The sequence below is a fragment of the Scylla paramamosain genome, chromosome 43, assembly GCF_035594125.1.
Source record: "Scylla paramamosain isolate STU-SP2022 chromosome 43, ASM3559412v1, whole genome shotgun sequence".
In the NCBI taxonomy this organism is placed as follows: Eukaryota; Metazoa; Arthropoda; class Malacostraca; order Decapoda; family Portunidae; genus Scylla; species Scylla paramamosain.
Genome location: NC_087193.1, coordinates 9,654,072 through 9,678,593, shown reverse-complemented (window position 1 = coordinate 9,678,593; position 24,522 = coordinate 9,654,072). Strand labels below are relative to the sequence as shown.

General features: G+C 38.7%; 2 protein-coding genes across 3 annotated transcripts in view; one reads left to right on the top strand and one right to left on the bottom strand.

Moving 5' to 3' along the window:
* Nucleotides 1-24,522, top strand: part of LOC135093569 (uncharacterized) — a 152,094-nt gene that overhangs the window by 60,231 nt on the left and 67,341 nt on the right. Inside the window, exon 3 of the mRNA XM_063992944.1 lies at nt 15,715-15,791. The gene's annotated coding sequence lies outside the window, so the exon portion shown is untranslated. The remainder of the gene's footprint in view (nt 1-15,714; nt 15,792-24,522) is intronic.
* The window catches only part of LOC135093570 (zwei Ig domain protein zig-8-like), a 61,393-nt gene that overhangs the window by 20,049 nt on the left and 16,822 nt on the right, over nt 1-24,522 (bottom strand). For both annotated transcript variants that reach the window (XM_063992945.1, XM_063992946.1), the window contains exon 3: nt 20,223-20,422. In XM_063992945.1, coding sequence (XP_063849015.1) covers nt 20,223-20,422 — 200 coding nt within the window. The remainder of the gene's footprint in view (nt 1-20,222; nt 20,423-24,522) is intronic.

Below are 24,522 nucleotides of genomic sequence, written 5' to 3'. Positions count from 1 at the left end.
CTCTCTCTCTCTCTCTCTCTCTCTCTCTCTCTCTCTCTCTCTCTCTCTCTCTCTCTCTCTCTCTCTCTCTCTCTCTCTCTCTCTCTCTCTCTCTCTTGACTCACTTCTTTCCTTCGCACCTCCTTCCCTATTCTCTTCTTTCAGCTTCCCTTTCCTTTCCTCCCTCACTTTATTCACCGCTTCCTTCCTGTCCCTCTTGCCCCCTCCAGCCTCCCGACAAAGGGAAGAAAAAGAAGAGAAGAAGGAAGGTGAGGAAGAGGTGAGTTGCATCCCGTCTCATTAGCACGCAACGCACGCAAGGAAACAATTAACAGCTGGAAGACAATTGGTTTAGCTACACGGAAATAGCTGGATCGTTTTCGTCTTTAGCGTTATTATTCATGCACAGACAGGTAGGCAGTGAGGCGGTGGGTCAGGCAAGGTATTAGCTGCACACACATACACACACACACACACATACACATAAGTAAAATTGTTCCCCTGCGCATTAAAAAATTCATGATGCCCCCCCAAAAAAAAGGAAATAAACAATACGAATCAGAAAGCTTCACGATAAAAAAAAAAGAAAAAAGAAAAGAAAAAGCAGGTAAATATATCTCGGCTCATGAAGGAAACAAAAATCAACATTACTGATCCTTCGTGATGAAAAAGAAAACAAAACAGACTGATGCTTTTTATTCTGAATTATCGTGAAAAAAAATAGAAAAACAAACTCTTTCCTTAATGAATGAATATATAAAACTACAATAATACTTACAAAAAATGGCTCATCTAAAGAGTGAATACATAAGAGAACATAATAGAAAAAAATAGATAGAAAAATAGGCCCTTCTTTTAATTAATGTATATATAAAACTACAATAATGCTTACTAAGAAAAGAAGTAGCCCATCTTAAAAATTAATACAAAAATTGAATAATGCAAAAATAGAAAAAAAAATGATCTCTTCTAATGAATAAATACATAAAACAACAACGTTCACAGAAAATAATAAACAAAAATAACAAACATCAGCATCTTCGGGGAAAAAAGAAGCTGAAAGAAAAGTCCCCCTTGAGAAAATAATATAGAAAACAACTTAATTGCTGTCATTTATTTAATATCATACCGATCATTTCCTTCGTAATAATAATTAAGAAGCAATGCTCCAAATGCTACTCAGGTATTCAATTACATTATCATATTTCTAAAACTCCATTCTCATTTTCCTTCGAGTAATGAAGCGAAGATGAAAGAAGAGGAAGGACAGGAACTAGAATGCGAAAGGGAAGGAAGAAAAGAAGTAGGAGAATGTTCGACAAGAAAGAGAATGATAAGGAAAGGGGGAGAAGTATAGATAAGGAAGGAAAGAGAGGAGAAAGTGTAGAAAACTGCAAAGATGTAAGAGGAAAGAGAAGACCAGTAATGTGAAAAAAGAAAAGGAAGATTCTAGTTTAAAAGAGAGTGGCATGAATAATAAACTAAAAAAAAGGCAAGAAAAGGAGAAGTAACGTAAAACTGCAAGGAAAAGAAGAAAAAAGGACGTAAGTATAAAAAGGAAGGAGCAGTTGAATAAGGGAACGAAAGAAAAATATATGATAATACAAAATAAAGCAAGGAATATACAACTTAACGAAGCAGAACGAAGGACACAAGGATGAAAATAAGGAGAAATTATGAGAGAAGAAAAAAATACAAAATAACATAAGAAAAATGCAATGAAACGAAGAAAAAAAGGAAGGAGGATGGAAAAAGGAAGGAGTAGGAGGAGTAAATAAGGAAATAAACAAGAAAAAAAAGGAAAAGGAAGGTAAAAATGCAGGAAGGAAGGTTGAAGGATGTTCATGGGAAGATAGAAAGGAGAGGCGTGTGTGCAGGGACTAAGAAGAGGAAGGAATTTGCAAGGAAATGGAAGAGGGAGGGAGTATGTAAAGAGAGGAGAGAGAAGTGAAAAATACGAGCACAAGTCAATGAATAGAAGAGGAAGAGAACATGCGAAATATGGAAGAGGCAGACTATGCAAAGAAACGAAGAACAAGGAAGGAGAACGGTAATGAAAGGAAGAATAAGGAAAGAAGAAGAAGAAGAAGAAGAAGAAGAAGAAGAAGAAGGAGAAGAGGTGGGAGGAAAAAGAATACCAGTGAAAGGAAGAATAAAAGGACACACTTGCAACAGGAAGAAGAATGGAGATGGAAGGAAGGAGAAGAATGCCAATGAAAAGAGAAAAAAAGTAAGAGGATAGGGAAGAAGAAAAAGAAGAAGACGAAAAAGAAGGAAGGGAGGGAAAGGGAGAAGAATATCAATGAAAGGAAGAATAAGAAAACAAACGTACACGAAAAAAAGAAGATGAAGAGAAGAGAAAGAAGTAAAGAATGGAAAAAAAATATGAACAAGGTAGGAGGCAAAAGAGGAAAATACACAAAAAAAGGAAGGAGGAGAGGAAAGCAGTCATAAAGAAGGAGATTTACAAGGAAATGAAAATATGTGTAAGGCAAGATGAAAGGAGTGGGTGAGAGAATAAAGGAAGGAAGGTGTGAGGGGGAAGTTGAAGGAGAGTGGAAGAAAGGAAGGAAGGAAGGAACACTACACAGCTGATGAATAGTGTGGTGCACCTGTACCTTTGCACTCTCGCTGGGGACCGTAAAGAAAATAGATAAAATTGAATAGCGCAAAAGTAATTTCAGAGAGAGAGAGAGAGAGAGAGAGAGAGAGAGAGAGAGAGAGAGAGAGAGAGAGAGAGAGAGAGAGAGAGAGAGAGAGAGAATATTACAGCATAACCTGGTCAAGTTGAAATAAATTGCTAGTTTAAAAAGATTACACACGGAGAGACACACCGTGGAATGAAAGCAGAATAAGGAAAATGAAATTCTATACATGCCGGAAACATACACACATATAAAGCTTTCCCCGTCCCTTTATACGCAAAGGAGACGAAACTAATGTCCCAAAAAGACACACAAGCACTTAGAAAATATTGCGGCAGGGCACCCTTGAAAAATACGGCACATGAGGGAGGCGGAAGATGAATGCTTAAACCTTCCTTCGCCTAAAAGTTAACAGCGTGGCGGAGGAGCAATTGAAAGTATTAATTAATTCTCCGTTTTGGAAAGCACGCACGGTCATTGTCAGAAGCAGAATCGTTTCCTGCACTCCCTTCCTCCGTGTTTTCAGTTTATTCTCAATTCTAAGTCCTCTGATCCGCTCCTAAGCTCCTTACGAGTGACACCTTTTAAGCAGATCGCAGGACGGGAAACTGAGGAGAGGAGAACACTTGAGTACAATGGAAGTCAGTAAAGAAAGTTGCTCTGTTTTGCGTTTATTCTCAATAGTAAGTCCTCTGATCACTCAATCTCCTTTCAAGTGACAGATTTTAAGCAGATCGGAGGACGGAAGACTGGGGGGAGGAGAACGCCGAGCACCAGTGTTAGTGAGTGAAGTTTACTTGTGCCCGCGATTGTATGTAATATGCCGAAGGATGTTAGGGCGAGTTTTGTGCAGTGGCGGTCCGGAGTGAAGGGAGGGAAGGCTTGGAGCTTACATCTTTAGTAGAAAGTGTCCCCGGCGGTCGTGATGAAGATAGCGAGTGTTGCAAGACTGCTGGAAACTTCAAGACGCTCGTCAGGGGGATGGAGGAGCAGTATTAGGAGTACTGCATTGAGAGAAAACTTTTGCTGCACTTGATATTTCTTGATATAAAATTGCACCTGATTCTTCGTTATACATATGAGAACAAATCTGTTTGAAATGTTATCACGTTTTCTTATACGCGTTTTATTATTATTTTTATTTTCAAAGGCCATAGAGATGATTAAGTTTTCCTCACTTTTTTTTTTTCCCCATTGATGATACAGGGTTCTTCATAAATTATCTGAATTATTAAAACACTTGAGACTCCTAATAATATCCACTAGAGGCAGTTAAGATGTAAGAGATAAGACTAGAAAAGGTTTGGAAATGCCGGAGTGTTTCTTTATAAAGGATTATACGTGGAGATAGATAAGTACGTTTCATGGAGAGTGCCACGTGTAGACCTGACTGTTTCTTACACCTTCCTTCTTGTTCTTATGTTCTCACTTAACATTAATTTATGCTCTCGTTATATATAAAAGAACGAAGCCTTTTGAATTTCACCACCACGGTAAAAATAAAACATCAATGATAATTATCGACTGTACAAATTATCAGGTATAGACTATGCTTTTTAGTTTCATTTTCATTTTTAAATCTTCTTGAATGACTCTATTTGGGGTAGAAATATATATATAAAAAAGCTGGTGATTAAGAACCCTATAGTAGAAAGCCCTTTTGTGGAAATTCTTGAAAGTTCATGTATTATTAGGAGAAAAAGAGGAAGGAAGCCTGGAGCGTGGAGGGAGTGTAGGAAGGTGAGAAGGGAAGGGAGTGTGGGGAAGGGCAGGGAACGAAGGGAATGTTGGGAAGGATGGAGAGGGAAGGGGGGAGTGAAGGAAGGTGAGGAGAAAGGTGAGGTCGTCAGCGAGTGTCTTGTTGGTGTAGTGAAGTGTTTTTTAAGGCGGTGAAGATGACACGCTTTGTCCCGCTTCCCTCACACTGCAGGAGGGGAAGACTTGGCCGCGGTAAAGACTTGTTTTTTTCCTTAACGCTGGTTGCTTATGGTAAAGGTGGTGGTGGTGGTGGTGGAGGTGGTGGTTGGTGGTGGTGGTGTTAGTAGCAGTGGTGGTAGTAGTAGTAGTAGTAGTAGTAGTAGTAGTAGTAGTAGTAGTAGTAGTAGTAGTAGTAGTAGTTAGAGCTCGTGGATCTGTTTAATTTCATTTCTTTATTTTATAGAATTTATGTATTTCTCCTGGAAAATCTTCGTTTCTCTCTGTAACCTAACCTAACCTAACTTGACCTGACCTAACCCAACCTGACCTAACCTAATCTGACCTAACCCAACCTAACTTTCTAAAAAATTTAACCCAATCTAACCCAACCCAACCTAACCTAACAGCACAACAGGCCTAAGCACTTGCAAACTCCCCGTCTAACACCCGTGCTGTAGACATTAATATTCCCACGCCAGCAAATTCCTGATGATGTAATAATCAGGGTGGAGATCAACTAGAAAATGAACGCACCATAACGTGTCTGTGTATGTTACGTTTCCGCGCCGCCATTAGCTCAGTGTAGCGCACGTCACACTCATGTTGTCACCTGCCATCAACATCAAAAGTCTGCCATTAGAGCCACAATATTCCCATTACCATACCATCTATCACTACGTATATCTCTCCCATTAGAATAACCTTCACGTCTTCCATTAAACCTCATTTTATTTCCATTAAGCTATCCGCTGCCTTAATAGCCCTCCCATTCATGCATCCGTTAAGTTCTATTACCATAACTCTCATTAAATAACCAAGTTCCCCATCAAATCATCACCTACCATAATTCTTCCTTTAAAATCACCAGTTTTCCCATTAAAATGCCACCTACTGCCATAACTCTCACTAAAACCATTATTGAGTTCCCCCACTACCATAATCTCCCATTACCACCATACACTTCTCATTAAACAACCACCAGCACCGTAACTTTCTCCCATCAAGATTACCATAGACCTTCCATTATACCATCCATTAACGTAACTCTCCCATTAAAACTACCATAGACTTGCTTTTATCACCCACCACCATAACTATCCTATTAACACCACCATTAACTTTCACCCACTGCCATAACTCTCTAATAACACTTAATTTAACTGCCAAAACACCATTAAGTCATCATCACCATAGCCATTCCATTGTCTCTACCATATCCCACCATATCCCTTCCCTATAATATCACTACCATTCCCCTTCTATTGAATTAATGCGGTAATAGCTCTCCCCATTACCACTACAGTAGCTTTTCCATTTAATATTATTACCATGACTCTCCCCTACAGAAAAAAAAAAATTAATAGATAAATAACAAAGAAACGGTTTAACGAGATATTTTAAAACATTATGCATTCATCACACTGCTCCCCTAAAAATAGACGAATAAGTAAATACATAAATATATACGTTGAAGCGCTCCATATATCGAAATGGTGTAAAATATTTTGGATTTCACCACATCAAGGACATCAGTTTGACGTACACATGAATAAGTAATAAATGTGTAAGTAAACAAATGAGACAAAATAGATAAAATAAAGAAGTCAGTATACATCACCAGAGATAGGGAAGCAATTTTTCCGCATCAGTATGGAAAAGGCATCGATCTAACTTAAAGAATATATGTTAGAACAAGAATCGTTTCACGTAAAAAGGGAAAAAAAAAACATAAAAAAAGACTGCAGTTTGAATAGTCTGTTTCCGTAAGAGCAGCGGTTTGTAAAAAAAATATATGTGTACGCTATTAGAGAAAAAAACAGCAATTTGACAGGAAGGAAAGTTTTAAACACCGTAGAAGGAGTAGCACTTTCAAAAAATATTCAAGTCACTACGAAAAGGAGAGCAGTTTAATAAAAGAAAATATGTTTGCGTGTCTAAACTAAGGAAGAACAGCAATTTGAAAAGGAGAACGTATATGCTAGTAATTGAGAGAAAAAAAAAAAAACACTAGTTTCTCATATAAAGGTGTTTGTTATTATATAAAAGGCACCTGTTTTTTAAAAGAGGGATCATTGAAAAAGGGAGCACTTTCATGAAAAACAAGGCCTTTGCATCAATACATAAAAAAAAACAGCAGCGTGAAAAACAAAAGATCTACGTTGATACGAAAAAAAAAACATTAATCCCACGAAAAAAAAATAATAATAACCATGAAACAATACATTTAATACATATAAATGAGGTTAACAAAGTGCAGAAGTGTGAAAAAGAAAAGAACACTAAAGTCTCAAGAAAGAAAAATAATAAAGATGAAGCAATAGAACAAGTCAATGAAAATCAAAATAGTAATCAGGTCTGCATCTGTAAGACCTCGATACCACCATCTAGCAAACGTGAATGTGAGGAGCTGAAGAATGAGACCCGTGTTGTAATGTCTCCCCACCACAGTTTCTCCTTGAGTGCGCATTCATTATATAAATAACGTGCAGATAGGCATCCTTATCGACCCCATCAGCCTCTCCCATCACCGTCCCCGCGCCACACCTGTCCCTCACTCCTTGTTTCTTGATGGCGGCCCCTCACGCGCCTTTGTATCCTGCCCCGACACACACACACACAGATAGATAGATAAGACAAGGTATTCTACACACACACACACACGCACACACACACACACACACACGCACACGCACACGCACTCACACGCACACGCAATTTCATCGATTTTCCCGCTGACTGGTTTCAAGACGCGCTGTTTCATGCGTCAGATATTCCTCAAAATATGTGAAAAACGATGATCCACGTACTGGAGCTTGAAGATAAGACTGTCAGGCGCGGCGACCTTTGTGAGAAACTTCTTTATTATTTATTGGCTTTGTCGTTAGTTTTGTGTTATTAATCTGCCGTTTGTTCGTTTTTTTTTTTTATGATTATTTCTGTTCCTTTTCTTCTTCTTCTTCTGGTTTGTTATGAATTTGTAACTTATTATTTTTTTTTTTTCATTTGTTATTATTTTGTGTTATTAAGTTGTAGTTTTATTATGGTGATTTTTTTTATGCGTTATTATTTCATGTTATTAATTTGTAACATTTTTTTTTATTTCATTCCTTATTATTTTGTGTTATTAATTTGCATCTTTTTTTTTATAATGATTTCAATTTCTTTCTTTTTATTCATTATTATTTGTCTTTAATTTAACTTCTTTGTTATAATCACTTTATTTTCATTTGTTGTTATTTTATGATAGTAATTTGTAGCTTTTCATTATTTCTTGTTTGCTCTCTCTCTCTCTCTCTCTCTCTCTCTCTCTCTCTCTCTCTCTCTCTCTCTCTCTCTCTCTCTCTCTCTCTCTCTCTCTCTCTCTCTCTCTCTCTCTCCTCGTAATATTTCAATACTTTTTTGCTTGTATGTGTAGGAAGATTATGTTTTATTATTAATATTGTTGCAGTTGTTATTATTAATACTTATACTTTTTTATTGCTATTGTTGTTATTAAATTTACTGTTTTTCATTATTATTTTCATTATAATATAGTAATAGTAGTAGTTGTAGTAATAGTAGTAGTTGTAGTAATATGATAGTAGTAGTAGTAGTAGTAGTAATAGTATATTATTACTACTATTACTACTACTACTACTACTACTACTACTGTTGTTGTTGTTATTGCGAAATGTTTGGCTACATCCATATTTAACCACCCGACCGAATTATAATAATAATAATAATAATTATTATTATTATTATTATTATTATTATTATTATTATTATTATTATTATTATTATTACAGAATGTTTGGTCACATCCATATTTAACCACCTGACCAAACTCTCTCTCTCTCTCTCTCTCTCTCTCTCTCTCTCTCTCTCTCTCTCTCTCTCTCTCTCTCTCTCTCTCTCTCTCTCTCTCTCTCTCTCTCATTAATATTATATGCTCAGCCGCGCGTCACATTAAATCATGCAGACACTTTGGGAGGGAGGGAGGCGCCACTATTGAATGCTGGGAAATATATTTTGATGTTTATGGCTACTTAATTGTATTACTGTAAGCATACATTGGTGTACGTGTGGTGTGTGTGTGTGTGGTGTGTGTGTGTGTGTGTGTGTGTGTGTGTGTGTCTGTGTGTGTTTGAGTAGGTGGTGTTTAGTTTTGCAAAAGTCTACTGATCAAAAAACTGAACTGCACAAAACAGTAAATGATGCTGCTGTTGATAATAATGATGGTGGTGGTGGTAGTAGTAGTAGTAGTAGTAGTAGTAGTAGTAATGATAATAATAATAATAATAATAATAATAATAATAATAATAACGAGAAAAGAAAATAGACAGTAAAAACGAAGAACTAAATGAAACAAAAGAAAGAGAAAGAAGAAAAACAAAACAACAAGAAGCGGAAGAAAGAAACAGAACGCCCCACAAAAAAAAACAAGAGAAGAAATGAGACGAAATGAGACGACAAAGAGCCGAAAGGATATCAATTTATACACACCACCACAAAACGCTCGACCCAGATCACTCACTCATTGCCAGGAAGGGACTCTGTGATCAAAACTTAACCACGGAAACAGTCACACTCCCCTGGCCTCCCTGTCCCTACAATCACCATTCATCTCACTTCCCGCGCCGTCATCCCCGCCTTTCATGTCACCGAGAGCCGACCGGGAGACTATGAACAATCACGACCACTGCTAAATTGTAATAGATGAAGACGGCAAGGACAAGTTATCATTCCGGCCATTATAATCAAGGGTACAAGTGTTCTCGATCACGGCACGTCTGTCTTGACACCCTAAGGAATTACAAGGAATGGAGTATGGATTTCCTGAGGTTTTTCAGCGTCTCCCAGGGGCTCTAATCCATATTCGAGGTTACATTGTGTTGGTGTGCCTTAATCCCTGCGGAATGCTAAGATCCTTTCCTCACTGTTCAGGGTTTATATTCTTACGTGTGTGTGTGTCTGTGTGTGTGTGTGTGTGTGTGTGTGTGTGTGTGTTGTATTGTATCTTTTATCTTATTTTATCTTATTTTATTTACTCTTTCTTCCACTCATAATGCTCTTAAAGCCAAGCGTATTGAGTTTTGTTCATTGTAGTGGTAGTAGACGTAGTAGTAGCAGTAGTAGTAGTAGTAGTAGTAGTAGTAGTGGTTATGGTGGTGGTGGTGGTGGTTGTTGCTTTATGTAGGAGGGGCACCGGCCAAAAACAACAAAACTTTAATAAAAAAAAAGGCCCACGAAGGTGCTGGTCCCCGTTGTTAGAATAAAAGCAGAAGTAACAGAAGAACTGCCCTCCAAACTCATTCAATTCCCAGTTTGAACACAAGGCCATCAGTTTTGGCGCGGCGTGGCGTGGCTAGCGCAACTAATGGCAAACTGAAGGACTTGGCCTCGAAACCAACTCCCTGCAGACGGCGCACACCCACCCAGCTGACTGCACTTGGTCGTGGGTTAGTCAGCAGCTGGCTACCTCTCGGAGAAAGCTGAGGAAGGTAACTGCGGTAGTCTGAATATCAAAGTCAGTCCTGTGTCCTGTGTAATGGGTGTTTAACGGCGCGTTTCCCACGAGGAACTCAAAGACAAAGGAGATGAGCGATGTGGTGGGAAGGGAACTTAGTCCTCAGCCGCCGTAGCCATGCTCTCTGTCTCTCTATTATAGGTTGTTCCCTTCTTGTTAGTGAATAGAAAGCAGAGTAAGAAGTGGTGAAGACGTTTAGGAAGTGAAGATGCAAGAAAAACGCGTGACTGTTCGATGTTTACGAAAGATGTTTAGTAATTGAAAATCAAGAAATAACAGGCAGTGTTTAGGAACGATGCATAGGAAAAGATTCAAAAGAATAACAGAAAATTGAGTAATGCCTCCGAAACACGCTTTGAAGTAGGAAAAAACGCACTAAGTAACACATGGTAAAAACTACGCAACGCATGGAAGCAGAAAAGAAAAGATAAAAAAAAATGCAAAAATTAAGGACCATTTAAACATAGAACAGCCGAAAAAAAAAAATATCGTTTCATCAAAGAAAAAATGACTGAATAAAGTATGAAAAAATTACCAAAAGGACTGAGTTTCTGGACACAAACGATGCAAAACAAACCAGCTTTCCTGTTTTCATTACCAAAATAACGCGTGAAACCTGCAGAGGATGATAAGTAATAAGAAGCAATGAACTGTTTTCCTTTCTGGAGGGGAAGATGAGGTCCGGGAACGAGGTAATGAAGCAAGCCATGAGGGGATGAGCCTCCTCAGCGACCAACAAGGTCATTAGTCTGTGGTGATGCCATGATGACCCTCACCCTCCCCCCTCCAGCGTGACCCAAGCTGACCCAGGCGCTGAGGCAGGTCAATGAGATGCAGGGTGGCCAAGGTGTGGAGTGTGGAGGTGTGGAGTGTGGAGGTGTGGAGTGTGGAGTGTGGCAGGTGTGGCTTCGTCCTGTGTGTAGTTTTTATGGTCGTTTCATGGCATAGTGCTTGTTTGGGATTTTTTCATTCGTTTTCTTTTTAAAAATGGAGTTTTGTTTTTTTCGTCCATTTTTGCAGTGCGTTATACAGATGACTTTTTATTTGTTTTTCTGATTTTTTTTTTAAATGCATCTTTATTTTTTGTTTGTCTGTCTTTTTCTCAATTAGGGAGTTACCGAGGCAATAAAGACACTTGTATCTTCCTTTCTCGTTCAGTTTGCAGGGAGTTATTTAAGTGAATTTTGTGTTACGTGAATGTCTCGGAAAGTTATCGTGGTATCTTTACGCATCGTTCATTTCCAGGAAGTTGTTGAGATGACTTGATTCTATTACCTCCACTTTGCATTACCCTCCATGGCTTCATTAAGTGCGACTGATGCGCTACATTGTTCTTTGTTGCTTTGTTTGTCTTCTCACCCTTCACGATGATATAGAAAAAATAGTACATAAACATTACCGACTAAACAGATAACTTCTTAAAGCAATACTACTCATATAAACAAACTTTTGTCGCAAAATAACTGAAGAAACTGAAGAAAGAAATCATATCAAAACTATCACATAATTACGAGTACTTACGAAAAAAAAATGGAAAATAATTAATGAAAACATAAAAGATTAGCATTCCCTTGTAAAAATACGAAATAACACGAAACAATACGACACTTAATGAGCAAACGATTTTATACTGAATAGTTACAACTTAGATACGATAAAAGGAAAGAATGAAGACCTAAAAAAAAATAACATTCCCCAATAAAATTACAAAATAACACGAAACAATACGACACTCAACCATGGGTATTAGCTGTATTGAATAGTTATCGATCAGATTGGTAATATATCGTTCACACAGGAAGCAAATTATTCCCTCGTTTATTGGGAGGCACAGGTAATCCGATGGTAGTGAAAGGTCTCCGCTGCGCAGGTAACCAGGTAAACACGCTATTGAACTACTAATGGAGTGGTAATTAGCATCAAATTGTTAGTTTGTGTTACTGGAGCAAAAATCTACATTTTTCTTATTTTTTTTTCATGGATGATAGGCGGGACGTGCTTCTCTGGATTGTTCTATGTGAAAAAATGTTGTTGATTTAATAGTAATACCAGCAGCAGCAGCAGCAGTAGTAGTAGTAGTAGTAGTAGTAGTAGTTGTAGTAGTATTGTTAGTAGTGTTGTTATTTTCTACTAATAATAAGGAGAATGATGATAATGATAATAATAACAATAATGTCAATGATAATGATAATAATAATAATAATAACGATAATAATAATAATCATAATAATAATAACAATAATAATAATAATAATATAGTAATAATAATATCATCATCATCATCGGTGTTCGTTTTCCATAAAATAGATTACGAAAACATTTCATTTCGTGAAACACACACATTCTCTCTCTCTCTCTCTCTCTCTCTCTCTCTCTCTCTCTCTCTCTCTCTCTCTCTCTCTCTCTCTCTCTCTCTCTCTCTCTAGCATTATCTACTTTACACCTTTACATGCAGAATACAAACATAGACTAAATTTTGACTCGCCGGAAAAAAAAACCCTGTATTATCAGATGCCAAATATCAATCCAGCTGCCATTATACAGGACGTAAATCCCTACTTTGCAACTGTAAATGGGAAAAAAATAAATGTAAGTTAATGCTCTCGTGTTTGAGGCCGCCAGCACATTAGCTCTGCACACCAAATGTTTTTCCCGCCGCTGTGGGTTGTAGTTTGCAGCGCCGCCAACCCCATAAAACGGTGAGGGGTGCGAGGGGTAGGCTGGCGCTCCGACAGGCTGAAATTTGAAACGCTGTATAGCCCGCGTTACTCACAGTCCTATGATTACCCCGCGCCAATTATCATCCCTTTAGTAATTACGTGTATGATTACTGATTTACTGACTCGTTTTCATCCACATGTTCCTCCTGCACCCTCAGATGACCTACAAGATTTGTGTGTTTTATTTTTATTAATTTATTTTTCTTAATCAGTAATTCTATCTGCGCCATTGAAGTTACGTGTGTATAATTAGTATTGCTTGTTATTTATACGCATCTGGGGTTTTGGAATATACTCGTGCATAATAGATCAAGATATTCCCTTCTCGTGTCGCTTCATGTCGCCGCCACCACGCTGAATGAATGAATGAATGGCAGAATAACGCCGTGTTTGTTTTGTATCTTCCCAAATGCAGGTGGCACGGTGGATTCACTTTTGTTTCCTGTGAAATGCGATTGAGAATTACTGCGGAAAGACTGGTGACGTTTATATGTGTGTGTGTGTGTGTGTGTGTGTGTGTGTGTTGGGTGGGGGAGGCGGGGGATCACTCCTCTGCTGTCGGAATCAAAGCTGTGTTTAATATTCGAGGTATGAGAAAATTTTGTAGAAAGTTAAGAATCGTGAGTCTCTTAGCAATATATTCTTCAGCGTGGACTCTTTCGTAGCTTCGAGGAAAAGATTTTTTAGAATATTCACCTCCCATTGTCACTCTCCTGTCACAGAAACGCGATGGGTGATATTTTAGATGCTATTGATGGCCATTCTGTCGTCGAGGAATAAAAACTAAAGATATATTGTCCATTTTTCATCCCTCTGTCTCACTCCTTGTGCTCTGACGTCCGCTCTTTAAATCTCACGCTTTATTGTAATATTCGGAAAAATACCTGCAAATATCATTACATTCATATTACTGTCATTGCTCCCGGAATTGTGGAGGGATTTTATGAAAGCTGTAATTAGGCATCTCATCAATTATCGTGTTTTTTTTTATTTTATTATTTTTTTTTTTTTATTCAGTGACAAATATCCGCGTTTCTCCTCTATGAATATTTAATGGAAACCAATATTACACCAACTAAAGCTTCGTTGGAAGTGGAAGTTGGTGGTGAGAAAACACGGAATGAAAGGAGGAGCACTTCATTTCTCTAATGCTCTTAGTTCGATTGGTGACCTCTTCGGGAAGAGTGAAGAGAGCGATATCGAAACGTTAGAGAAATATAATGCTTGTTCTTCATCTCCTCTTCTCTTGCCACAAAAAATACATTGAAGTAAAGTCACTTAATATCATGACTTTTTTTTCAAACTTCTGAAAAATTATTGCCAAATATTTCCTTCTTATTCATAGAAAATTACATGTTATATTTAAGAATAACCATCGTGATAGTCGAAAGTTGGGGAGACACGTTCACGCCATGTTATTTCCTGGCCAGTTTCCAATTATAATTTAGAAATTAAACATCACCTGCATTTATCATCGATTGCAATTGAAGACAGGTAGGAGAGAAACAAAATGCCCCTCGGAAAGTTATTCCTTGAAACACACTCACACTATTACCGCGATACGTAGAAAATGTACCTGTAATGCTGACGTGTACCGTATCTAATTGAGTTAAAGAGTTGTTAGCACTGACTGATGAAGTAATAAAGTACATGCAGCAACGGTACACGCTACATCAAGTCGCGGAGAGTGGACCACAAAGAATAGTGCCAGACAAGACGACACTTTCTCCCAGACAATTCACTGCGCTGTGTTGGGAAGTTGTCAATTATTTGGAATGGGAACAGACAGGAATCAAGATCAGATCAATGTAGAATTCCCACACCATCTTAAGTATTGAGAATGGGAGGAGACAAGAATCAAGATCAATGAAGAATTCCCACACCATCTTAAGGTCACTCATTACATATCAGACGACAAAACTAAAGTCAAGTATCTGTTATTTTCTTACTCATGATTCAAGATCAGTGAAGAATTCTTACTTAATTTTAAGGTCAACAATTATATATTAGACAATAAACTATCTCTCTCTCTCTCTCTCTCTCTCTCTCTCTCTCTCTCTCTCTCTCTCTCTCTCTCTCTCTCTCTCTCTCTCTCTCGTCACGTGGCAATCTGTATTTATTAAATGCGCTGAAGTAAAGTCACTTTTTATCACGAATTGTCTTTTTTTTTTTTTTCAGACCAACTTCTATAAATTCAAAGTTGAATATTTCCTTCTTACAGAAAGGAAGAATATTCATAACTAACTAACTATATATATATATATATATATATATATATATATATATATATATATATATATATATATATATATATATATATATATATATATATATATATATATATATATATATATATATATATATATATATATAAACTAAGGTGAAATAAAGTCACTCACTATTTCAAGATTCATTATTGTATATTTAAAAACTAAAATAACACCTGATAAATCTTTATACAGATCAAATAAATACACATTGAGAAGTGATAAACGACATTGAAATACAAATCACTCACTATCATATGAACAACCATCTTTACTTTAATATCGAAATTAACTTTAAAAGATTTATGCTAAATATCTCTCTCTCTCTCTCTCTCTCTCTCTCTCTCTCTCTCTCTCTCTCTCTCTCTCTCTCTCTCTCTCTCTCTCTCTCTCTCTCTCTCTCTCCCAGATCAGAATAATCCATGCTGAATATCATTTTCTTCTCCCAATTTCAAAATATTCCATTCTGAATACTGTTTTCTTTTCCCAGTTAAAAATCCATACTAATTAGTTAAAAATCGCTTAATGTTCTTTTCTTCCAAGTCAAAAAAAAAAAAAAAAAAAAACAATTGATTAATATCATTTTATTTTCTCTAGTTCAAAAAAAAATCACTGAATATTCTTTTCTTCAAAGTCGAAAGAAAAAAATCCTTGATGAATACCCTTTCTTTTCCCAGGTCAAAAACACTCAAGCATCATGCGTCTGGCAGATGGGCATCGCGGCGCCGGGCTGCCACCTCGAGACGTCATGAAGGTAAAGGAAAATCCATTCTTTCTTTTTTCCCGTCCATGTTTTCCGTCGCTTAGTGCCAGACAGACACCGTTCCCCGCGACAGCATTACACCGGAATGGAAGGTGGACGGGCGATCGTAAAATGAGTGCTATCTTATCCGCAACAGCTGGTCAGTATCGGAAAAGTTATTGTACCGCACTCACTCACCCGTTGATGTGCGTGGCGTGCAGCGTGCGTAACTGTGTGTTTGTGTCTGTGCCTGTGTGTGTGTGTGTGTGTGTGTGTGTGTGTGTGTGTGTGTGTGTCGTAACTCAGGTGTGAATTACGAGCGAGACAAAGTAAATAAAAGAGGAATCAATATCTAATAAAACACGAGAGAGAGAGAGAGAGAGAGAGAGAGAGAGAGAGAGAGAGAGAGAGAGAGAGAGAGAGAATTAATTTGGCGGCGTGTAAAGCATATTCCTGCTCGCCCAGCATTTGCATAATTCTGTGGTAATGTAATGCTGTGTAAAAATCAGGATCACACACCACCTCACGCTCTGCCTTCCCGGGGTGGTGTGTGGCGCCCGCCGTGTGTCACCAAGCTGCCTTCCTCCTGCACCTCAGTGACTCTCGGTGACTTTCAAAGCGAAAACTGGTGAAAATATTAAACCTGATCTTGGTGACTTGATAGAAGAAATTTGTTTTAGTTAAATTAAGAGATTTTGTTAGATAAAAGGATAGAAAATTAAATGTTTTGGTTAAATGAAGAGGTTTTGTTAGATAAAGGGAACGTGTTGTGACTTTCAAAGCGAAAATTGGTGGGAAATATTGAAGTTTTATCTTGGTGACTTTCAGATGTAATGGAGAACGGAATCTTGTGGGTAGATTAAAAAGCATCGTTAGATTAAAAGGAACGTCTGGTAACTTTCAAAGCGATAACTGGTGAAAAAAATATTTTACCCTTATCTTGGTGATTTTTGCATGTGACAGAAAAAGAAAAAGATTGAATTAAGAAACCTCGTTAGCGATTTCCAAAGGTAGAACTTATGAAAAAATATAACTTGGGTGATCTCGAAAGGAAGAGCAAAGGTGAAATATATGGGACTTATCTTGGTGAATTTCAAAAGGGAGAACATTGATAAAAAAAAAAAAAAAAATTTTAAATGAATAAATAAATAAGGACAGTGATTTTCAAAAGAACTGATAAGTCATTATTATAAGGTTTTCCAAAGCAAAAGTGTAATATGCAGACTTTTATCTTGGTGAGTCTCAGAGGAAGAACATAGAAAGAAAAAAAAAAGAATTAGTGATTTTCAAAGAAACTGAAAATAAACTTCATTATATTGATGACTTTCTAAGCGAAAATTATTCAGAAAAGTAAAGGATTTTATCTTCTTTCACATGGAAAACGTAAATGGAAGCAAAGAAACATATCTTGGTGCCCTTCAAAGAGATAAATAATTAAAGAAAAACACCTTACCTTCGTAACTTTCTACGGGAAGATTCACGAAAAAGGACGTTAATCTTAATGACCGCCAGAGAGAAAATATATAAAAGGAAATTATAATTTTACGTTGCTGACTTCTAAAGGAAAGCAAAGATTAAAGAAATGGTGTTGTCACGGTGACTGTCAAAAGGAGGACATGGAATACATAAAAAAAATATATAAAAAGAAAAAAAGAAAAGCTTATCATCCAAGCGTAATTTTTTCAACACGTAAAGTCATGTAACTGACACATAACTAAAAGAACAAAGATAAAAACAAAGGAAGGAAAAGAAAGTTTATCACCAGAGTTTATGTATATATTTTTTTCTCACACGCAAAGGAACCATGAAAATCCCATAAGTCACGTGATACCTTATTGTCAACGCGGCTTGGTGCTGAAGACATGATGGTGATGATGGTGGTTGCAATGATGGTGATGGCGATGGTGGTTGTGGTAATGGCGATGGCGATAGCAGCTGTGGTAATGGTGATGGTGATGGCTGTGATAACGATGGTAATGGCGAATGACGAAAATTATGATGAGTGGTAATGTTTTTATAATGTCACTTGAGAAAGGGAAATATTTTGTATTTGTGTGCTCTATTTCCAAAAGAATATTTTCTAAAGGAAAGAGAAAAAAAAAAAACCTGAATATAGATATTTTTTTGAAGATAATTGGAAATACTGACTGACTTATGGACGAAGGGAAAGACAGACCAACAAACCGAGTGATGGGAAGCAGGAACATAATCAGAGCAGAAACAAGACAAGCGAAATAACAACGTGCATGAGACGAAAACCTTTGACAGCAAAAAACACAAGTTGTCTGTTGTGGCAGCATCTCAACCCTCGCCCCTCGCTTCCAAACACATTGTTTCGTCATTGCCAAGCGTTTTTCCTTGATTTCAACGCAACCCTGCCACTCAGAACCTTGCTACCGCCCAACGCGAGATATGATTGGTTATCGCGTTCATTTCTACACCCAATGACAGTGCGAGACCGCATTTCACTTGTTTTGCATCGTGATGTAATTAACCGTGAGGCGGAAATTAATGTTTACATGATTAACTGGACTGTGTGAATCTCGATTACTTAGAAAATAGTTTTAATAAGAAATTCATCTCGGTAGTAATGTGAATTTGACGTGAGCTTGCTGATACATCCTTGTTTATTTAACGAGATGTGACGCAGGTGAAATACACACACACACACACACACACACACACACACACACACACACACACAAACAAACATTCTCTCTCTCTCTCTCTCTCTCTCTCTCTCTCTCTCTCTCTCTCTCTCTCTCTCTCTCTCTCTCTCTCTCTCTCTCTCTCTCTCTCTCTCTCTCTCTCCCCCCCCCCTTCCTCATCACCCTAAGGAAAATAAAAACAACTCGTATATTTCCCGGAAAAAATACGCCTCGTTTGTATGTTATCTTGTCCTGAGTAATTACCGACGAGAGAGAAAAGAAAAAAGTGAAGATGAAATATGCTGGAGTTTTCTTACACTCTCCATTTTTTTTTTTTTTCTTTTTGTCCTCGTCGGTAAGAAATTAGCGGAAAATACAAAATGATGAGATTCGCTCGTACAGCAAAACACGCGCTGGGAAAGATCTCTGGCCTTTAATTATCTGTGGTCCGGAGAAAGAAAAGGAGCGATGATGTAAAAGGCTTTAATTCTCACCCCGAAAGCGATTAAGTTACCTTTGTTCACCAGTACTGAGAAAAAGTAAAGGAAGGAAGGGATGAGAAAAATGTTTTAGAGAGAGAGAGAGAGAGAGAGAGAGAGAGAGAGAGAGAGAGAGAGAGAGAGAGAGAGAGAGAGAGAGAGAGAGAGAGAGACGTGGGGAAGAAAAATACTGGCAAGACAAAGTAAAGTTAATTGTGTTTTGTAAATTGAACAATGCTGAATCTTTAATGAGGTCACACACACACACACACACACACACACACACACACACACACACACACACACACACACACACACACACACACACACACACACACACACACACACACAGGAAGTTGCTATTTTTGCGAAGTCAATTAATGGAAGTCATAAAGTTGCCTCAATTTCTCTACAGTCTCTCTCTCTCTCTCTCTCTCTCTCTCTCTCTCTCTCTCTCTCTCTCTCTCTCTCTCTCTCTCTCTCTCTCTCTCTCTCTCTCTCTCTCTAAAAAAAGAAAAAAACGTTATTATGGCGCTACCAAAATTGAAAAAAAAATAGAAATAAAAAAAATAACCAAAATGGAGACGAGTTTAGGTCGGGATATATGTTCATCTGATCATCTCTTGAACTTTGGTGTGTGTGTGTGTGTGTGTGTGTGTGTGTGTGTGTGTGTGTGTGTGTGTGTGTGTGTGTGTGTGTGTGTGTGTGTGTGTGTGCGCGCGCGTGTGCGTGTGTGTAGGCGCAAACACGCTGATCACCTGCCCCCTCACGCTCGGAATTAATAGGCTCTTAGACCAGGTGTGATCCATGGCCCCCTAATTACGTAGCAGGTGACTTACGACCTCCACTACCTATCAAGGCAAAGGAGTGGACCAGCTTGTCTGTGTGTGTGTGTGTGTGTGTGTGTGTGTGTGTGTGTGTGTGTGTGTGTGTGTGTGTGTGTGTGTGTGTGTGTGTGTGTGTGTGTGTGTGCCCACATTAATTTCCTCTCTCTCTCTCTCTCTCTCTCTCTCTCTCTCTCTCTCTCTCTCTCTCTCTCTCTCTCTCTCTCTCTCTCTCTCTCTCTCACACACACACACACACACACACACACACACACACACACACACACACACACACACACACACACACACACACACACACACACACACACACAAAGTTCATAAATTACTATTTCCTTACGAGACAAAATTTTAATACTCGTGTGTCTAATAATAATAATAATAATAATAATAATAATAATAATAATAATAATAATAATAATAATAATAATAATAAAAAATTCGAAACGAAACACATCACATTAATACGCTCACCGATTTCGACCCGATGCTCCGTGTCTTGCAGGGAACGTAGGCGGGCGATCCCACCGCTGCCACCACATATTTCGGCGAGTCCTCCACGATGTGCGGGCCCGGGTCAGGTGTGGGGGAGGCCATGGGCACGGGGATCGGAACCTTGAGATCATTTCGCCTTGGGTCAATGCGCACCTTGGTATCGACAAGAGATGGTTTGTCTGGAAGGGGAAAAAAATAGCGGTTAGTGTTAGGTTGAGTTAAGAGAGAGGTGGGGAAATAATCGTGGTATTACATGCAATACGGAGTGGTGTGTTATATAAAGGTAGTTTATTTCCACGTTTACTGTAGTTACGTAGGTTAAGTTTGGTTAGATTAGGAAAAAGGAGGAAATGAGTGCAGTGTAACATACAGACTGAATTGACGTGTGTTATATAAATGTAGCTTGAATTTTTCTGTGTGTACTGTGGAAACACCTGACTGTGGTTAGATTAGGTTAGGAAAAAGGGGAAGAAATGAGTGCAGTAATATATTTAGTACAGATTAGTATCTCATGTAAAAAGTACTTTGAATTTCCACGTTTCCTCTGCTATTGGGAAGAGACGTGACTGTATTTAGGTTACGCTAGGAAAAATTAAGGAAAATGAGTGTGGTGTTACATGTGGTACGGACTGGTGTGTTATATAAAGGTGGCTTAAATTTCCACGACTGCTGTGCTACTGGGAAGAGACGTGACTGTGCGAATTAAGTAAGAGTGACGGCCAGAAATAATGGTGATTTAGGTTCGGACGGAAGTCTATGCAAACGTTGTAAAAGTTGTAAATTAATAGGAATATAGATATTACATGCAGGGAAGAGAGAGAGAGAGAGAGAGAGAGAGAGAGAGAGAGAGAGAGAGAGAGAGAGAGAGAGAGAGAGAGAGAGAGAGAAGGGGGAGGGAAAAGAGAAAAGACGAAGAAGAGGAAAGGAAGGAAATGGAGGAGAAGGAGGAGCAATGGATAGAAGGAAGAAAGGAGGAAGTTAATGGAGGAAAAGAAACAGACGACGGGAGAAATGGATAAAGTTGGAGAGAGAGAGAGAGAGAGAGAGAGAGAGAGAGAGAGAGAGAGAGAGAGAGAGAGAGAGTTATTATTTTTAATGAAACTAGCCATAAGTTTTGGTTCAAGTTGAGATTGCGTGTGAGTGTCTGACAGTTCTCTCTCTCTTTCTCTGTTATTTATCCTGTCGTGAATTTTAATCCCGTCATATTATCGCTCATGCGCCCACACCCGCCCACACACTAGAGAGAGAGAGAGAGAGAGAGAGAGAGAGAGAGAGAGAGAGAGAGAGAGAGAGAGAGAGAGAGAGAGAGAGAGAAACGTTACACAATTATAACTTGGTCGCATGTTTGTTTATATTGGACATCAAGTTGCCTCATCCATAGCGTAGTTACAACCGCTTCCCCTGCACCTCTAAGATAGATATATACATTCAGACATATACATACACACTACTCACATACGTACTGTGAAACGTGGGAACGAACACATGTACGTACACTAATAGGAAAATTGTATTAAGTTTGCAAGGGTACTCTCTCTCTTTCTCGTGTGTGTGTGTGTGTGTGTGTGTGTGTTTCCTTGAAGTTTCACAGAGTCTAGCAGATTAAAGTCCGTTTCTCGGTACACGAATGTTTTTTATTGTTACTGCTGTTCTTGTTGTTATTGTTATCGTTGTTGCTATCGTTGCCTTTGCTATTGTTGCTGCTGTTGTTTTTAACGTGGTGGCTGTATTGCTCCCTGTCTTGTAGTGGCAGATAAGTGAATATTGGCAGAAATAATTTTAGTATTTACTCTATGATTATTTGTAGTAGCAGCTGTGGTTGTCATTGTTGTCATTGTGGTTACTTTAGTTATAACAGTAGTGGCGGTGGCAGTGGCCTTGAATGCAGCATTACTAGTCAGATAGGTGACTCAAGTGTTGGTTACATTAGTGCACTTAATCTTGGCCCTTGATGTGTTACCTTAACCCTTCCACTGCTATCCGACGTCTTTCTTTAATCTCTGACCACACTGAGACATTTCTTATCCTACAGTCATCTCTAGATATTATACTGGCCAGAAATTTCAAAACCTATTCTTTTAATTCCTTTCTTTGTTGTAGACGCTTATTAGGATTGCATACATCGTTTTTAGTGTCGAAAATTGTTACATATAGCAGGGAAAAAGGGTTGATATAGATACTGTCTTACTCGTAGCCTGCATTGTCTCATAAAATAGTGCTAGACTTCTCGTGGGTAATTAGTAGTGTAAATAGTGATGCTCCTAGTGGTGGTTTTCTTAATAATGTTAATGTTTCCTTATCAATTAAAGCGTAGTCTTAATGGCAAATGGAGCAATACTAATTTTGTTGAGGGCCATAGTAATAGTATGAGTAGCATCAGTATTAGTAATGGTTCCCCTGATGGTAATATGTACCAATAACCTTAATAACAATAATACAAGTTGCACAAGGGTTCGTATTTGGAACGTTTTGGGCCTTATCTACACTACCTGCAAGAGTGGAAGTTACTGTGGGTTTTAAAGGTGTTCTCTTGATAAAGGCGGTAATTTAGATGGAGTTTGATGTTTACCCGGGTGTTTCCATGAGTGTAGTGATAATGGCAGAGAAGGATGTCTGTACAGTGATAACATAGAAGTGGTGGTGGTGGTGGTGGTGGCGGTGCTTCATTTCCAGGTAAAATCCACCTTCATGTCTCGTATTGGGAGGCGAGTCCATACCTTTCTGCTGTGTTTGCTTCTATGATGTGTTTGTTCAAGGTGTTTGCTCACTTCCCTTGTATTCGTTCATGTCGTTAACTCCTTGTTGAACTGAGTGTAAAAAGTGTTGGTTGGGAGTATATTTGACGTGTAAGTGCAGAGAGAGAGAAAGAGTAAACGAACACAGAAAAAGGAATGGAAGATAGAGGAAGAGGAGAAGAAAGAGAAAGTGTTGTCTTAGTAGTAGGAGGAGGAGGAGGAGCAGGAAAAAGAGGAGGAAGAGGAGGAGGAAGAGGCGGCGGCAGAGGAGGAGGAGCAGGAGGAAGAGGAGGAGGAGGACACACAAACTTGAAAACAGGAAGTGGGTGGACGAAAAGCGAAATAAGAGAGAGAGAGAGAGAGAGAGAGAGAGAGAGAGAGAGAGAGAGAGAGAGAGAGAGAGAGAGAGAGAGAGAGAGAGAGAGAGAGAGAAAATGACACCCTCCACGCATCCATACACACACACACACACACACACACACACACACACACACACACACACACATCACCCTTAACCACCACCACCACCACCACCACCACTGTGACCCGCGTTAATACAACCGGCAGAGTTAAAATAAATAAACCAAGGGAAGCCGTGGAGAGGAGAGGAAAGGGGGAAGCATAAAACGAAGTAAATCTTTTTGCACCTTTCACTTTCCTTTTTCTCCTCCTTTGTTTTGAGGCTTCCTATACGCACTCGGTCTCTTCTCTCTATCTCTCTCTATCTTTCTATTTGTCTCTCAGCAGCAAATAAAGGACGGAATGAAGTGAATAAGTTTCCTTGATGTCTTAGTAATGGTTAGTGGAGGGAACGACCACACGGAAAACAACTAATATTTGCACTCAGCGTGATGCGGCGGAGACTGCTGGAATCCTGCTGCCTGGTCACGGGTTGTTTGGGCTGGCAAATGAGAGAGAGAGAGAGAGAGAGAGAGAGAGAGAGAGAGAGAGAGAGAGAGAGAGAGAGAGCCATAGCAATTTCCAGTGTGGATATAAACACCTACAAGCATTTGCCTAACCGAGTGTGTGTGTGTGTGTGTGTGTGTGTGTGTGTGTGTGTGTGTGTGTGTGTGTGTGTGTGTGTGTGTGTGTGTGTGTGTGTGTGTGTGTATGGGAAAGATAGGTGGATATAGCTATGCATGTTTTATTCAGGGACTGCCTCTCGTCTAGGCCTACTGGCTTTACTGGCTTCTTGCGGCCTCCCTTACCGTGTCATGGTCTTCTGATGCTCCTATGTACACTTCACACTTTTCCACTTTTCCAGCCAATGAAAGGAAGATCAACAAAATTACGTCACGCTGAGATTCTTAACATTCCCTCGTTTCTTTTTCTCTCTCTCTCCTCACTCTTAAATTTTTCCCTTCAGGTTTCAGAGGAGGCCGTTTGTAGGTGAAGCTCGGCTCTTCCTACCTTGAGTAAACACCGCTCGGCAATTAGGAGATATAAAAAGCTCTGGGAAAAGGACTATTTTACGAACTAATTGACCCGTAGTGGCTCGGTGGTGGTGGTGGTGGTTGTGGTGGTAGTGGTGGTAGTGGTGGTGG